This window comes from Barbus barbus (genome assembly GCF_936440315.1).
Source record: "Barbus barbus genome assembly, chromosome: 27".
NCBI classification, from domain to species: Eukaryota; Metazoa; Chordata; class Actinopteri; order Cypriniformes; family Cyprinidae; genus Barbus; species Barbus barbus.
In genome coordinates this window covers 1834274-1852362 of record NC_136755.1, presented here as the reverse complement: position 1 = coordinate 1852362, position 18089 = coordinate 1834274, and the positions used below count along the sequence as shown (strand labels likewise).

The 18089-nt window shown below is 38.6% G+C and overlaps 1 protein-coding gene and 1 pseudogene across 2 annotated transcripts; one reads left to right on the top strand and one right to left on the bottom strand.

Annotated features, from left to right (window-relative positions):
- Window positions 1-2580: 2580 nt before the first annotated feature.
- On the top strand, window positions 2581-7348 carry LOC306847650 (zona pellucida sperm-binding protein 4). Its single transcript, XM_079381714.1, has 9 exons — window positions 2581-2855; window positions 3083-3205; window positions 4011-4183; window positions 4264-4361; window positions 5208-5362; window positions 6422-6599; window positions 6882-7020; window positions 7100-7174; window positions 7257-7348. The coding sequence occupies exons 1-9, from the start codon at window positions 2756-2758 to the stop codon at window positions 7263-7265; spliced, it is 1050 nt and encodes a 349-aa protein (XP_079237840.1). The 5' UTR covers window positions 2581-2755; the 3' UTR covers window positions 7266-7348.
- Window positions 7349-10780: 3432 nt separating this feature from the next.
- On the bottom strand, window positions 10781-11982 carry LOC306847018 (H-2 class I histocompatibility antigen, Q10 alpha chain-like; annotated as a pseudogene). Its single transcript has 3 exons — window positions 11974-11982; window positions 11149-11425; window positions 10781-11058 (listed from the first exon to the last, which is right to left on the bottom strand). The product of its transcript is annotated as an H-2 class I histocompatibility antigen, Q10 alpha chain-like (transcript).
- Between the last annotated feature and the right edge of the window lie 6107 nt (window positions 11983-18089).

Genomic DNA, 18089 nt, shown 5'->3' with positions numbered 1-18089 from the left:
GAGAGCGGCTGCGCGACACAACGCCACTTACTGGACAGGCGCAGAACACACTTCCTTAGTTTCTATAGAACACCAGTTTACGAACTCAAGCGGGGAACAATAATATGTTTGTAGCAGTAGCCAAAAATACATTGTATGGGTCAAAATTATTGATTTTTATTTTATACCAAAAATCATTAGTAGCTACATTAATTAAAGATCATGTTCCATGAAGATATTTTGTAAATGTCCTACTGTAAATATATCAAAACTTAATTTTTGATTAGTAATATGCATTGCTAAGAACTTCATTTGGACAACTTTAAAGGCGATTTTCTCAATATTTAGAATGTTTATTTGATTTTTGATTTTTTTGCACCCTCAGATTCCAGATTTTCAGATAGTTGATCTCAGCCAATATTGTCCGATCCTAACAAACCATACATCAATGGAAAGATTATTTATTCAGATGATGTATAAATCTCAATTTTGAAAAATGGACCCTTATGACACCTTATGGTCCAGGGTCATATGCATATGAAAATATACACACTTTTCATATCATTAAATCACTAGACATACATAAATGTCCATGCACACTAAACAACAAAAAATGATCAAAAACATTATTTAATCAGTTAGGGGGTTGCAAGAAAAGATAAATAAATAAAATAGAAATTCTCAAAAGTCTTAAAATTAAAGAGACTCGTATAGTTGTTATATAATTCACCAAAGGGATTCTTAGTAAAGCGCTAATAATTTAGGAATATGCAAATCATTTGGAGGAAAGAAAATATTTTGGAAACACATTTGTTCAAAATGGCACATACTAAAACAAAAGTTCGTTTTGGTATATTTAAGTGTGTGTGTGTGTGTGTGTTATTTGTTAATTATGTTAATTATTTAAATAATATATTCTCTGTATGTTTTTTAAGACATTCATAAAATATAGCCTAATTATTTGTGTGAAGCAGGTGGCGAACAGCATTTAAGACCTGGTTGAATACTTCAGTTCTTCTTCTTCTTCGTGCAGGTGACTGTGGACAGCTCTCGTGAAGTCGGGCGTTTTTTCAAAGGCTCTGGCTTTTTTGTCACGTGACCTAATTAATATTCAGCGTGAGGTAATCAAGCTCAAACTGCAGGAGACAGGTGTTATGAATGAAGTCCTCACTGAGTCTTTAATGATCTGGGTCCTGCATCGCTGCTGTTTATTCTGGATCCGTGCTCTGCTGGGTTTGAGGCACACATGGCTGGGCAGGGCGTGAACGCATTAGTGCTGGTTTTGTGTTGCATTGAGTTGCTTCTGTCACAGAGTTCGAAGCCGGTCTCTACTTTAGACCCTTTCTCAGTCATAGATGCTGATTATTCTGATGGTGAAGCTGATCACTCAGAAGTGGCTGCTCGAGACCGTGGACAGCTGATGAACTCAAAGCTGGCAGTTTACTGTAACAATGAGACCATGAACGTGATCTTGCCAGCTGGGTCTCTCAGTCAGGTTAAGATTTTGGGTAAGTAGCCTACTAGTTGTTCAGCAGTTTGTTTTCATGCATGCATATTAACTATCATTTCAATTCCTGCCATCAAAATATGTATAATTATTTCCAGGAGCTTCGGTAATTGAATCTGTGCTCGGGGCCCCAGGGGCCTGTGGATACTCTCTGACTCAGGACCGCGGTCATAATGTTTTGGTTGTTGACTACTCTGGCTGTCATGTCACCTTGGAGGTATAAATGAAGTTATGGAGACTTTAAGTTTAATGAAGTTTGGTGACATTCAGCTCAAGTCACCCTTATGTACAGTATATAGCACTTTCAACAAAACAGATTGTGTCGGAGCGTAACTTAATTATAAAATGTAATTGTAGTCTATTAACTGAGAAAAAGTGGAATTAAATTCCAAGGCATTGTTAGACGCCAATGTTTCCTATCATAACTATGCAAAGATTTGATTTCAAAAACATTATCACAGCTATTAAACTATTTCTTGTTATGATTTTAAATCTGTATTTAACCTCAGAATGAACTCAAAGTCTGGTTTTGTGGTGATAAGTCTGAGTACTACTGTAAGGTTAGCCCTTGCCTGGTTTGTTTAAAAAAATGATTAACAGTTAAAAACATTAGAAAATTATAAAGTGAATCATTTTATAAAGTAATTGAAAAGTTACACTACTTATTAATTTTTTTTAATGGGGTGATCCGTAACCTATTATATTTCCAAAGTAACCTTCCTAGCACTGCAATAATGCAAAAAGACAACAGTAAACCCTCAATTTCAGTTAAAGTCAGTTCATCATTGAATTCAGAGTCATCGTTCAGTTCAGTAGTATCTGTGCAATCAAGTTAACTAGATTCATTTCTTCTCCTAAATTTAACATCAAGTCAGTTATTAAAGCAACAGTCCTTTACTCACCCTCATGTCTCTTCAAACCTGTACAAAAAGACAATCTGTTTAACTTTATACACATTCATGGTCCTATGCATGGTATTCCAAAGAAAATAGTTTCATCAGAATGTAATGACTTGTTCCAAACCTGAGACCTTTTTCATTTGATTTCACAAGCCTACTTATTTTAACCTCTCTCCTTCAAAAAAAAAAAAAAAGTGCACCGCTTTTTTTTTTTATTTTTTTTATGGTTTTGTCTTTTTAGGATGGCCATTACACTCTGAGGGTCCTCTATCCAGATGAAGCCGGACAGTTGGATATCGCTACAGTGACTTGTGATGCAAACCAACATCTCGCTGCTTCCCTAAAACGTCTGAATGTGCAGTCAGATCAGATGCCAGTTTGTGAAAAACTCCCCCCGACACAACCGTCCCAGGCATCGCCTCCCCTGCCGGCTCCAGGCCTGCTGATGTTCGACGACGCCACCCCGGAAGGTGAACATCAAACCCACGCAGCTCACTGCTGCTCTAAAACTGCTGTGCTTTTCCAACCGATTGGTAAATGTGTATCATATGAAAATGTATGGTTTTAAGGGAGAAGATTTTGCGCAGATTGACATGAGACCCTGTGAATTCAAATTAGCCACTAATTTGCCCAAATAAGATACAAAATTGCCGTGATGTGTTGGTGTTTCTCAAAGTAAGCTGTGTTTTCTTTTAAGGCTGCAGCATCTCTGCCGATCAGAGAGTGTTGTGTGGTGACTCGGGTATAACGCAAGACGGGTGTCTGGCTAAAGGATGCTGTTTTGATGCAGAGACCTCCGTCTGCTACTATCCCATGAATGGTATGTCCTCATAACATTGTGTGGACTGACTTGCCTTAATAGACTTAAGTTTCCTGAATATGCTGTTTCAGAAGTAGATACGTACCTCAAATGCTGCAGTTTTTAGGTCGGTCCACTTAATGCACTCACGTTCTTAGGGGTGTAAAATACTTGAATAAATACAAATCCCCCAAATTACTGAAGTACTTGTACTTTTACTTGATTACATTTCTGAGGAAAAAACATCACTTTTTATTCCTTAATTTTATTTCAAATTGAAATACTTTTCTGCATTTTTATTTTCTTGCATGCATTAAATGGGTAAACCAGAAGCTCAAACGTGCATTTGTTTTGTGAGAACCAGTGAGGTTTGTTTTCATGCAACAAGCACATTTGGGCTTTAGTTATAACTTTCATGACGTAAATATCTGACTCCAAAGTTTGCCATCAAATCTGAGAAAGCATATTGAGGTACCAGTGTATATTTTCATGGATGTGATATGGTTTACTGTAGTGCTGTCAAATGATTAATCGCAATTTGTTTACATAATGTTTGTGTACTGTGTATTTATGCGTGGCTATATTTGAGAATTTGTTTACATATTTAAATATAAATGTATAATTTTAATGTAAATATTTTCAAAATGTATACTGCATGTGAATTTATATACAGTACTCATACATTGTGCAAATAAACACTTATTTTGAATGCGATTAATCGTTTGAAAGCACTAGTTTACTGCTTAACTTAGTTTTTTTTTTTTTTTTTTTTTTTTTTTTTTTACATTTCAAATTGTTTAATGTCTCAACCCTCTTGTTTTCCCAGAATGCACTGCTGATAAGAGCTTTGTGTTTGTTGTTTATAATGATTTCGCAAACAACCCTGTTAACCCCATGAGACTGATCGTTGCTGGAAAGCCTAGTTGCAAGCCTGTTATCGCCAACAAAGACTTCGCCGTCTTCAAGTTTTCTGTCACTGAGTGTGGAACACGTTCTTTCGTGAGTGTTTTGTGAGTCCGCTTCTTCTCTACACTGACTCCGTTCATTGCAATAAGAGGAGAGCTGCTGTAATTCTGCAGGTCATTGGCGAGACGATAATTTTCCTGGCTGAGGTACAGACCACCATCAAAGTTCGCAACCTGAAGTACGGCGTGATCTCCAGGGACAATCCTATCAGGTTTTTACGTGTTCTTTGAAGACCGCAAAAGGACAAGCTAGATCATTTTCACTGCATGTTCCTGGTTTTATAGTGTTTTTTTTTTTTTTAATCCGTACATATTGTTCCAAGTCTAAGCTGTGTAAAAAAAAAAAAAATAATTATAATTGACCTAACTCGTAAGGCAACCTTAACTTTGGTTCATCTAATGAATGTTTTTTTTTATATATAAAAGATCTGTCAAATCAACTAAAGATTTAGCAATGGTAATCCTCTTTAACAATACTCTCTTTTAGATTTATCTTTTTCAAAGTCTGCTGTATAATATGGGCAGTATCTGCCTCTTAACTAAAGGCAAACATTTATGCTGATATATGACAAGTGTATTAAGTTGCAATGAGATGCACATGATTCTCAATCATAGTGAGGATCAACAAATGTTAAATCAGTAAAAATATGAACTCTGATCCACATGACGGCTAAGTGACCGCAGCAGCATAAGCCCAGTGAGATGTAAATCAATGTTAATTATTATTAAAATATTATCAATGTTTTCAAGCAGCAATGCTGAGAACTTGTGCGGTATTGTTCAGTGTAAAATGTTATTCATGTTTCCCAACTGTACAAATCGAGTCATCTGAACATATGAACAAAATACTTGAGTATCTAAGTAAGGTAAACACAACTTTTAAAAAAATGTTCGGCTACTTTTTTTGCATTTGTTAGTAGAACGTTTTGAAAGTTGGATTTTATTTTTTTTAAGTGTTCATAATCTTACAGGCTGCTGTTGAATATGTTCAACTGCTGATCAGCTGCTGCCGATATGTCTCTTATTTTTCCTCCTCGGTCTTTTGTTGTGCTCCGGAGACTGATGGTTGAATGCCGCTACCGGAGGGTTGCAGCCTCTCCCATGTTTGGTGGATCCGTGCTGGCGAGTGCAGGATACATGGTCATGAGTCCCAGTCTGCCTCCATCCCTGCAGTCTGAAGGACGGTTTGGAGTTCAACTTTTAATTTCTATGGGTAAACTTCAATAGCTGTGTCAAGCTGGGCCCGCATTCACAAAACATTTTCTCTTACCGCTAAGAGTTCTCCTAAATGGCAGAAAGTTTTTAGCTAAGTTTTCTCCTAAAACCTGCTGTGGAGACCAACTTGTACTAGGGAATAGAGCTCAGAGTAAAGGGGGCGGGGCTTACCTCGTTGATATGGATGATGTCAGAGTGCTTATTAACTATGCACTCAGTGATTAGCTAATAGTGTCTGTCAGATTGATTCATAGAGAGCGTGATATCATATTCAAATCAAGGTTTAAAAATAAATGTTAATTAAAAGATTTTAAAATGCAGGCTAAGTGTCACTAAACAAGTATATGTTCAGCTTATTGTCAGCCTATTACATGTGTGCTTCTCAAAAACAATTAGCGGATACGCACATAAACAGCCTTTTAATTAACAGTAGAATAATCATGGCTGATAGTAAGACATGCAAATGTTTAATAAAAAACTGGACACGAGCAGCTGTTTCTACTGCCCCCCCACCCCCCAAATGGTTAATGAGAACAAGGATATAATCGAAGGAAAATCTGGAGTTGGGATAACCTCCAAAACCAAAGTTGATGCCTTTTTAAAAGTTAATTGTCATCAAATGTTTCTGTTCAGAAGCAGATTGCTAGCAACAGCTATTTTAGGATAGTTTGTGGCTTGGTCTTAATGACTTAAGACTCCACTTCAGTACTCTTAACGTTTCACAGATTTTAGGAGCTACACTGTTTATCTACACTTTACTTTTTTTTTTTTTTTTTTTTTTTTTTAAACGGTGTAGTTTAGTGCTAAAACGCTTTGTAAAATACTCCTAGAGCAAAAATGTAGGAGTCCAAGATTTAGGACTGACACCCATTATTTTTATGCTTTTCTCCTAAATCGAGTTATGAGCTACTTTTAGCCTTAAGATGTTTTGTGAATACGGGCCCAGGTCTCTCTGGTTAATCGGAGTAGGAATAGAATATGCCATACTGTCATAGCCTTTACTATTTGAGATGCTTAATTGACCCCCCCCCCCCCCCCCTTTTTTTTCTTTCTGCAGATGAAACTTTCACTAAGTTTTATCCTCTGTGTCATCGGCCCCTACATGTTCTTTTGGGGAAGCCTGTGTATCTGGAGTTGCGTCTGAATTCTCCAAAACCTGCTGCGACTCTCATAGTTCACTACTGTGTGGCTTATCCACGGTCTGCCAGGAGTGCCCTGATTCTGCTGTTTGATGGGTAAGAGACTGTGGCATATTTGATTTTGTATGTATTTTTATATTTTAAGCTCATTAACACTTCAGTTTCCATAATTACCTGTTGAACTTCAAAGCCTTTAATTTCAGTGCATATCAACTATTTTCATGGCATTAACTTCATGGTCACCTTTATTTATATAGCGCTTTATACAGTCCCATTTAACAATGAAGCTGATTTGACAATCTGTAAAGTTAGAAGTTTTGCTCTTCTCAGATGTCCTTTTATTCAGCATTGCTGCTTGTATTTGCACTTATTCTGCAGATGCCCTAATCCTCTCGACTCTGGCAGCACCTCCATCCTTTATACGAAACATCTTCCTCAGAATCAGCACCAGCGTCGCTTTGAGATCAAAGCCTTTCAGTTCATGGATTTGTCCACCAGAAAATACCTGACTGAGGAGGTAACTACACAAACACACGAATCAGAAGCATGATTTGGAAAGACAAGCTGGTGGTTGACGTGTTTCTCCCTGAAAACAGATTTACTTCATGTGCTCTACTGAAGTGTGCTTGCCCTCGGGGTCGCCTTGCACAGAGACCTGCTTCGATGGAAAGGTGGGTTTGTGTGCATTCATTCACTCAGACGTTCATGATCCATTACAGTGCCAGCTGTGATTTGTTGTCCATTTTCTTGTAGTCTCCCTGAGTAAGGCCCAGATGAACCACTGGCAACGGGAGTGTGTGAATCCTCGTGTTGGTGTCTAACTTTGAATTAAAATTTTATCTCTTATCTTTGCACAATGTTTATTCTGACAAGCACTGAAGACTAAAGCATCTAACTGTCCAGGGATGCAGATTTATCAGGGGTGAAGAAGCTGTAAACGTCCCAGGACGGTCCTGGCACATGATCTCTGGGAATAAAAACTTTTAATATCACTCAAACTATCAAGTATTGGAGGGGGAAAAATGGCTTTCATTAATACTAGACATGACTACCTTCAAATAATCTACGTGGTTTACAAACGTGCAAATCTTAACCTCATTCTTACACAAACTCAGTTATGATCATGAGTGGTTTCTGAAGTTTGTTTAACTTAAACGCCTCTGATTGGACATTGTGTTGTGAATGCAACACTGCAGTAACATGTAAATGGAAAGCTTTGATACTCTTAACAGAGCTTGGAACACAATGTGTTTAAGTTCTTATTTGAACCCATAAATTTATCAAACCAAAGAAATCCTTTATCTTTTTTAAAAATGGGAACTGGTTTTATTTACTTCATGTAAAGACACTTCAAGCTTAAACTCAATGTGAGCGCTAAAAAAAACAATGTTCAAAATTAAGATAATACGTGAAAATGAGTGTTTATCACCATTTTTAAACCAAGCAGCAGCTAAAAATGGTTAAAGCAGATGACGCCAGAAGCCAGGCCAGTTGGTCACACAAATGGCCACATCAGCTCTTATAGTAAAAATAAGGTGGATATTATGACATGCATGTGACCTTTAACTTACAATATTGCTATTTAACACTCAATTATTTTAACTTGTTGCATACAAATGTTCAGGTAACGATTAATCTGTTATTCAGTCAGTTGTGCTAACTTTAATCATGACATGAGCTGTGGTGTCTCATGCTTTATTTTTCTTCAGTATTAATAGCATTCTTTCATTATGACTAAAGCTCATCTGCAGACACAGCCAAATCTTCCACTAAACAATTGCTTTGCAACCACTAAATAACACTAGCAACACTTATTTTGACAAATTCATACTTTAACCTCAAACAAAGCTCTTGTAGCTCAAACAATAAAACAAGCTCTAGTAATGTGTGATGAGTTCGAGTCTCATGAAATGTATTAACTGGTGAAAGGTATAACTTGAATGCAGTGGATAAAAGCATTTACCACATGCATTAATGTAACAAGAATATGGCTATCTACTGAAATGTTTGACCAAATTTAAATGAGCCTTTTTGGCTATAACAGTGAACGACTACAGCTTTCCTAACTTCCTTTTGTTAGGAAAAAGGCAAAAGGTGTTATTCCAGATATTTTACATTTTCCTTCAACTTAAAGATGGTAAAAGTTAAAAATCCCCCATATTTCATGTCCTTTCTCATCACACATGAACATGGATTATTACACAGTCTGAAAATAGCACGATTAAAGCAGTCATTACAAACGATCCGTTTCAATAACCTATGTCTGACTCTGTCCAGATCTTACATAAGAGAATTGAAGAAAGCAATGCACATAATCTCTGAAAGTAAGACAAAAAAATCAAAGACCATCTCCATCTTCAGTCACTACTTTTCCTGCTTCCTATGGCACAAAAAGAAGTCATATAATCAATATTGCAGTAAAACATGACTATGAGATTTATTTCTTTAGCATAATACAGCAATACATGCCCTCATTTACAGCTAGGCGATGTCTGTCGTTCCATTGCTTCCTTCGATAGGGGAAGTGAATGAGAAAAATATTATTTATAATAATATAAAATACTAATAATATAAAATACTAATAATAGTATTTTAGTAAACTTCACACACAAATGTACTGTATGCTTGTAATTGGAGAAGCACCATCATATCTGTCAATAATCTGTATCTGCTGATAAAAGCAATTATCTGCACCATCTGGTGAAAAACATGTCAGACCATCATTTCTACGTGAAGAAAAGGTCTTGTGTTGAATTTAGGGCTGTTGAAGTTAACATGATAATGCATTAATGCCATCTCACCTAAAGACGATCACCTATAGCAATCCATAACAACAAAAATGGCTCAATTCCTCCAATTATCTCCATTGGCTTCTGCATGTGCATTGGTATGGTTATGTGCTGGGAAATCCAAAGAGGAATGCAAAATATGATTAACACAGAACACTTATTAATTTGCCATGAAATTATGCATCTCTTAAACAGGTCAAAGTTAGTGTTACATTATTGAAGTGGTGTGTTCATGTAAAACACACCAAGCATGCAGTAAAGCAGACAATTAATTATACAAATAAACAATTAATTATATTTGGTGGTGGTGGTACAGAAACTGGACTGTATTATGGTAACTGCTGAAATTATGCAAGACATTTATATCTGGTGGTCTAAAATGTGTTAAACATTTTGGTAATTTTAAATTTCTAAATTAGTTTAGTAATACTATTTAACATTCTGCCATTAGTAAGTTGTTCAGTATCTGCATCATTCTTTGCGCTACAGCATCATCCCCTTTTGTCACTTCAGACCCCCTCTTCAGTGCTGCACTTGCTTCGGACTGAAATCTGTGTAAATATGAAACGAATATACAGTGGGGAAAAGTGATTTTGTATATTTGCCCACTGACAAAGAAATGATCAGTCTATAATTTTAATGGTAGGTTTATTTGAACAGTGAAAGACAGAATAAGAACAAAAATCCAGAAGAACGCATTTCAAAAAAGTTATAAATTTGCATTTTAATGAGTGAAATAAATATTTGATCCCCTATCAATCATCAATATTTCTGGCTCCCAGGTGTCTTTTCAGTGATGTTTTAATGGGATGACTAAAATAAACGTTGTGGTAAACAAACACATATTTAAAATTTTACTTATTTAAAATTTAAAAAGACAGCAAATTACCACTATAACCAGTAGATGGCAGCAGAGAGGCACTTAATGGCTTATTAATAATTCATTTCCACAATTTTTGCTTTATATTTTGATATTATAAAATCACTATTATAAAATATCAAATCAGATTTTGTTCAATTGGGTACTGAATAACAAAGTAAAGAGCGTTCTTTTGAAAGTCACTGAAGCTGACGTCAGTTCAATATAATAGGCTACTATAAAAGAATAATGGTACAGTTGATGAGAGTAGAATATCATTTTTTCATATTAAAAAAATATATTTTGCTTATTAGCCTACTGTTTTTAATAAAAGTAAATTGTGTACGCTTCCCAACTCGGATTTATTAAAACTCAAGCGTCATTTCAATTCAAGGGAGATACTGTAACTTTAATCTGTAAAATTTAACTGTAACTTTTATTGCTAGTGTTGCTGTTGAACAGTTCTACTTTAGAAAATTTGTCATTTCTACATTTTCTACACAAATTTACACACTTTATTTTAAAATTTGTTTTATTTTTGTATTTTTTCATCCAATTTTTCAAGGAGGCACTGCCACCCTTGCTTCCTCTGAGGAAACGCCACTGCATTAATGATTGATTTCATGCTTTCAGTTTTGCCTACCCCATCTGCTGATCATTGGCTCTTTGAGGGTTCTGTGAAACACAAAACAATCATAATCTGCTTTTTCATCCTGAGGGATCTCCACACTCTTCTTCAGCTGGAAGGTCCATCATGGTTTGGTCTGACTCCTGATGATTCAATCTCATCTTCAGGCAGGGGTCAATATCACATCTTTGGGGTAGAAGCCAGTGGCCAGACAGGAGAGTTTCAGCTTGGTTTTGTCACTGGTGCACCTTTTTGCAAACACATGAACAACTGGAGCAGCTGAGGACACAGGGAACAGTTTATCAGTGAGTTATATCTGTATGACAGCTGCAGATCATCAACAAATAGAAATACTGTACATTTACTCACAGCCGTTTATGATCTCTTCATCTCCATATCTTCTGAACTTGTTCAGCCAGTCCACACACTCTTTCTCCAGGTAGCCCTTGGTGTACTGGTTTAGGATGGGCACATTATCCCATTTTCTCTTGGTTGGAATAGCTGCATCAACAGGAGCAATCCACTGAGAATCCTTATCATCAAAAGACAGAAAGTTGTCTCCATCGTAGCTGTACTCATCAATGCCTTTGGAAAACTTCACTTCATCTCCCCAATTTTTGTTTGTTTGTTCTAATAATTTATTGAACTGTATAAAATAAATATTACTTGCAATCTTGGTGATTTTTGAAACAACAATAGCCTTTCTCTATAATGTATTTAAAGAACTGGAACACTAACTCAGATTTTGCTATTAAAAATCTCTCAAAACTAGTCTTTAAAGTATTGGGACTTCAAAGTAGGCTAAACTTTAAAGTATTACTGTAGACAGAAAATCTCTTTATTATAGCCTATTAAGAAAATGCGTAGGCCTTTTCAATTTAATGGCTATTATTTTTTTTTAAAAGTCGACATTTGATAGAATCCTTCAAGATGGTTAAAAATGACCATACAACTTTAAAGAAATTATAGCAACACGTCATTCCACTATAAAATAACAGTATTTTAATTTAAGTAGGCTAAATTACGGAAACTCGCAGGTAAAAATAGGCCTATTTCAACCTTATTCAATATAATTTTAAGTTAAACGGAGTACTAGTTTCTAGAGAACCTAGTTAAAAGATCCGTCGAGTTGATGTAACTCACTTGTTTTTCAAGGAAGTTCAACAAACCGAAAGTATTTGTGTACCTGTATACCTGCGCCATTTTAGCGACACACCTGGACACCAAAACACACCTGAACTAGGCGAACACTTGGGAATATTTCAGTTTCTGTCTTTTTAACACTCATTATGTTAATATATATTATAGTAGGCCTAAGCATTTTGAGGAACTGTATTAAATGATGACAACATTGGTTTTACTTTCAGTTTTATGTTAAATAAAAGTATATAAAGTGCTCTTCAGCGTCGAAGCAGCAGACTCAGGCTCCAGGCAGGAACAGCAGCACCGAGCACAAAACGGTGAAAAGTCCCATTTTTAAAGCCTGTTAAGGTTTCAGAGCCTCTCCATGTCTTCCTCAACCGACGGCTTCTGTTGAACTGATTCCAGTCCGACTGGTTAATATGTAAAATTCCTCATCCACACCCAGAGCCTGATCCAATACTAAAACAGCGCGCGCAGCGTCACTAATAACCACCATCCAGTGGAGCGTGGAGTTTCTGCTCCTGTTGTGATAGAACTAGCTCGTAGTTGAGTTATTATAGCTACTGTGAATGCCATTTCAAATAAAATATGCAAAACAAAATATGCCAATTTAAAGATGATTCAATTAAATAGCTTTATTTAAATAATATATAGTATGGTTATCTTACAACATAGCCCACAGTATATTTATGTTTTACAAATACATCTCCTATTTCTCTAAGCCAGGGCTAACTCTTCAGTCAGTAGACTAAACCAAAAGTATTGAGACAGCAATATATTTCATACAAAATATTTAATTTGCACAATCAATGTAGGCTATTAAAGAATAGGCATTAATGTATACAAATATTAAAAAGTAGGAAAACCGGAAAACAATTAGACTATTCACAGCTTATTTCCACTTTTAGCTTAAGACTGAGTATTATTTCATCCAATTTATTAATATCATCTATTCAAGCCCATCTTTGTGTTGTCTATATGCACTGTGGCCATGCATTCAACACACAGTCCTTTTTCAAGCTATAGATGTGAGGTAGAGCAAGATCTGTGATCTAGTTAACACTCTGCATTAATTTTGGCCGAAATGAGTTATTTATGTGTATGACATTCCCTTTCATATTTCATGACCACAAAAAAGAAAAAAGAAAAGAAAAGAAAAGAAAAACAACGGTTAGAAACATCCATACATATTTTTTCAAATCCAGGAAAATTATATTTTGTTTACTCAAATGCAGGTTTGTACTTACTAAATATTTATTATTTTTCAGAACGTCACTATTTTTAATATAACCTTAAGTTTAGCAATTTGTTTATTGCAAAGCAACCAGAAGTTGATTTTTAATGATATTTGCCAATTTGAGGTGCCATGCAGCTACATTGGCAACATAAATCAAGTTGAGTCACATACACATCCATATCACTATATCAAAAATAAAAAATAAGTGAGGACTACAGAATATTTGTTAACAGTTTTTAATAAATGTCATATAATCTGCATTTTCCCCATGAAATAAGCATTATTTCTGTTATCCCCACCCCACAATTTTCAAAGGACATTCCCAAAGATTTAGATTTAGCTCACTTTTAGGGAAAATTTTGTCTCCAAAGTATAGCTACATAAATAATCCACACACACACGCACACTCTCTCTCTCTCTCTCTCTCTCTCTCTTTCCCCCTCACTTTCTGCCAAATCGAAAGCCAAATCCTCCTTTCTGTCTGTTGAAGGCTTGCAAACCTCCCGCGATGGAAGTGAGCGCCTTGTTCCTCCTCTCTCCACCCTCCTCCTCCTCCACCTCTCCCCCCTGTGGATAGGGCACAGCCACTATATGGTTGTCTGGGAATGTCCCCATTGGTCTCCGTCCCAGCTCCTCTCTCTTCTGGCCCTTCACCATGCTCCTCTGTCCCCATCCCAGCTCTGCCTTCACTCTCTCCAGGAGCTCCTCGGGGCCCGGCTCCTCAATCAGAGCCCAGGGCTGGAGCTCGGCCGCTGCTCTGCCGCCTGGAGCTCCCAGTGAAGCCTGAAGCTGGAGCAGTGCAGCCTCCCATTCAGGGTTGTCCAGCGTAGGCAGGTAAACCATGGGATGGTGTGGCAGCATTAGACCTCTGGGAGGCTGGACCAGCAGCACCAGCAAGAAAAAGACTGTGGTTTGAAGAGTGGAAGAGAGATGGAAAACCTGGAATTTCATCTGGAATTTAAGGAATAAATAAAAGTTGAGAGGATTCCATCAAAAAAAAGACAAACATCATCCTGCACTGACTTAATTTTTCACATTGAACTGATTGTAAGTCTTACCTTGCAGAGTGCTCTGAATCTCCTTGAAGTTGTCTCCTTGCAGCTTCTTTAAATACCCTACCCATGCTAGATTTGTCCATTGTCAATGAGACAGCCAGCTGTTTGTTAACTGGTTAAAAAATGTATGTGACGCACAACCCATCTCCACAATGTCATCAAAATTCCTTTAACTGGGATACGCAGTCAGCTTAACTGGCAGAGGTGAAGTGGACAATTACAGAAAAACAGGCATGTATGCAATCTAACACAAAGCCACAAGTTTGTTTTAATTTTGCACCTCACCAGGACGGCTCATAAACATTAGAAAGAATTTGGCAGTTGTCAGTATAAAGTTCAGATCATTAGGCCATGTTAGCATCCATCCATCTGCCCATATGTGTCTGTATTTACACTCTCTCTCAAAAAAAAAAAGGTGCAACAATTGATGGACACCTCACATTAGGCCATGGGAGAGTCGTCATATTAATTAATGGTGGGAAACAGAGACGGGTGATGTCTAAATTACTTGTAACACACACACATTATTAAAGGGCACCTATTATGCAAAATCCACTTTTACATGGTGGTTGGATATAAATATATGTTGGCAGTATGTGAACACAACCACCCTACAATAACAAAAATCCACCCACTTTTTATTTTTACATCTCCATTACCGTCAAGCCCCTTGTCAACGAGCTTCACCATTCTTCCTAGAGGTCCATGATCAAATCACCAGATCGTGGCGCGCCCCCTACTCGGCCCACCTACGTGCCTCCTCTTCGCCCGCCCTCACATCAGTCGACGGCGCCGAAGAAAAGTGGTACGACATACTGCCTCCCTTGGATGAGTCAGTGGCTGCGCATCTCTGCCCGCCCGCGACCAAAGGCAAAGGACACCTACCCGTCCAAGTCTTGTAGGACGACTTCAGCTCTCGCTATTCGTCAGCTGGACAAGCGGCCTCAGCGCTTCACTCCATGGCGGTCCCTCCAGGTCTTTCAGGCCAAACTCCTCCGCTGCATGGACGAGTCTGACCCAGACCCTGCAGCTTTTAAGGATTTGCGCAGCATGACCGACCTGGCTTTACGTGCCACCAGGCGGTTCAGGCGGTTGGCAGGTCCATGGCCAGTCTAGTGGTGCTTCCTCGACTCCCCGGACTCCCCCATGGGCCTGTTTGGACCTGCGGTTGAGGGATTCGCTGAACGCTTCACCACTGCACAGAAGTTGTCCCAGGCAATGCGATACTTCTTGTCAAAGCACTCCAGTTCGACAGCTGCTTCCAGTCGCCCCAAGATGGCGCCGATTCAGCTGCCTGCGAAGCCCGCACCTCCAGCTGCTCAATCAGCTGAGCCCCGTCATCGCTCCTGCTCAGCCAGACGCTATCCATTCCCTAAATGCCAGGGACCCCGGCCCAAGATAGCGCTGGACCCGGCACCTCAGGGGACAGGAAGAGGAAGGGGCCGAGTCTCGCTACAGCCGGACCACCCCCCAAGCAGCCTCTGTTGTGTCTCCAAGCACCCCGTTCAGTTCCAGGTGCCGACAGCAATGTGTTTGTTGTAAAAACCGTTGTGAACTCTGGGCTCGTTCAAATAGTGCCCACACAACCAATCGCTGTTATAGCGAGAAAAATTAAACACAAACATTTTCAAAAAGAGAGCAAATTTCCTCTTCCACTTATCACGAGCGTCGGGTCCCGAGGCCCGGCAGGCCATTTCCCTCAGACTGGGTTAGGGGATAATAAAACGAGGTTATAACCTTCAATTCACTTGAAGATCCCCGTGATTCAGCGGCGTGGTCTCCACGTCGGTTCAGAGCAAGGAGGCACACGTCCTGCGCACCGAGGTGATGAATTTGCTGGTGAAAGGAGCCGTAGAAAAGCCCAGAGCGAGTCAAGCTTTTACAGATGTTACTTCCTCGGTAAATCTCCATCACAAGTTACAAGTCCATAGTTACAATAAAAATCATCTTCCGACATCATCTTCCGACGCAGACAAATATTAGCGTAGATGCCATTATTCTTACGATGTAACGAGTACATCATGTGTTATGAGGAGTGTTCCCAGTTCTGGTTGATCTAATTAATGCAGCCTAACAATCCTTTAACGCATTTGAATAATAGAAGTGTATTAGTGTGTTATGTGTCAGCCAGGTTAAAGAAATGTGTCTTTAATCTAGATTTAAACTGACAGAGTGTGTCTGCCTCCCGAACAGCGTTAGGTAGATTGTTCCAGAGTTTGGGTGCTAAATAGGAAAACGATCTCCCTCCCGCAGTCGATTTTGATATTCTAGGTATTATCATATGGCCAGAGTTTTGAGAGCGCAGCAGACGTGGAGGACTATAATGTGATAAGAGCTCACTCAAATACTGAGGAGCTAAACCATTCAGGGCTTTATAAGTAATTAACAAGATTTTAAAATCTATATAATGTTTGATAGGGAGCCAGTGCAGTGTTGACAGAACCGGGCTAATGTGGTCGTACTTCCTGGTTCTAGTAAGGACTCTAGCTGCTGTATTTTGGACCAACTGTAGTTTGTTGATCAAGCGTGCAGAACAACCACCCAGTAAAGCATTACAATAATCTAACCTTGATGTCATAAATGCATGAATTAGCATTTCTGCATTAGACGTTGAGAGCATAGGTCGCAATTTAGATTTGTTTTTGAGATGGAGTTTTACAGATGCTAGAAACATAGCTTTCAAATGAAAGATTGCTATCAAACAGCAAACCTACGTTCCTAACGGATGACGTAGAATCAACAGAGCAGCCGTCAAGTGTTAGATAGTGATCTAGGTTATTACATGTGGGGTTTTTAGGTCTGATAATTAACACCTCTGTTTTTTCAGAATTTAGCAGTAATAAGTTACTCGTCATCCAGTTTTTTATATCGACTATGCATTCCATTAGTTTCCCAATTTGGTGTTTTTCACCAGGCCGTTAAGAAATATAGAGCTGAGTATCATCAGCATAAGAGTGAAAGTCAAGTCAAGTCACCTTTATTTATATAGCGCTTTTAACAATGTAAATTCTGTCAAAGCAACTGCACAATATCAAAAAAGGAAAATAGTGTGTCAATAATGTAAAATGAAAAGATTAAAAAAAGATTTTCAGTTAAAGGCATTTCATTATTGAATTCAGTGATGTCATCATCCAGCTCCGTTCAGTTTAAATAGTGTCTTTGCAATCAGGTCGACAATATCGCTGGAAATGAATTGTCCCCAACTAAGCAAGCCAGAGGCGACAGCGGCAAGGAACCAAAACTCCATCAGAGACAGAATGGAGAAAAAACCTTGGGAGAAACCAGGCTCAGTCGGGGGGCCAGTTCTCCTCTGACCAAACGAACCAGCAGTTCATTTCCACCTGCAGCAAAGTCAGATTGTAAGGGCTCAACTGGTTCCAGTGGTCTTTCCCGATGGCTAAGTGGCGGGGTCCTCACTGGGGATCTGTTTCTGGTGCTCATCTCTGTGTCCTGGTCTCCGCTGACATTCAGGTCTGTAGAGGTCGTCTCTGGTTGCTGATCCACCATCTGATCTGATACGGACTAGATCGGGTGACTGCAGTGACCATCTGGGCTGGATACGGACCGGATCGGATGGCTACGGTGACTGGGGATATGTCCCCGGGGCTCATCCAGGTGTCGGGCCTCCGCCAACGATCAGGGCCACATACATCATCTCTCGGCGCCGATGCACCATCTGATCCGAACACGGACTGAGAAACAGCCTCCCGAACAGTATTAGGTAGATTGTTCCAGAGTTTGGGTGCTAAATAGGAAAAGGATCTGCCGCCCGCAGTCGATTTTGATATTCTAGGTATTATCAAATGGCCAGAGTTTTGAGAACGCAGCAGACGTGGAGGACTATAATGTGATTCTAGCACCTCACGTTTTCAGAG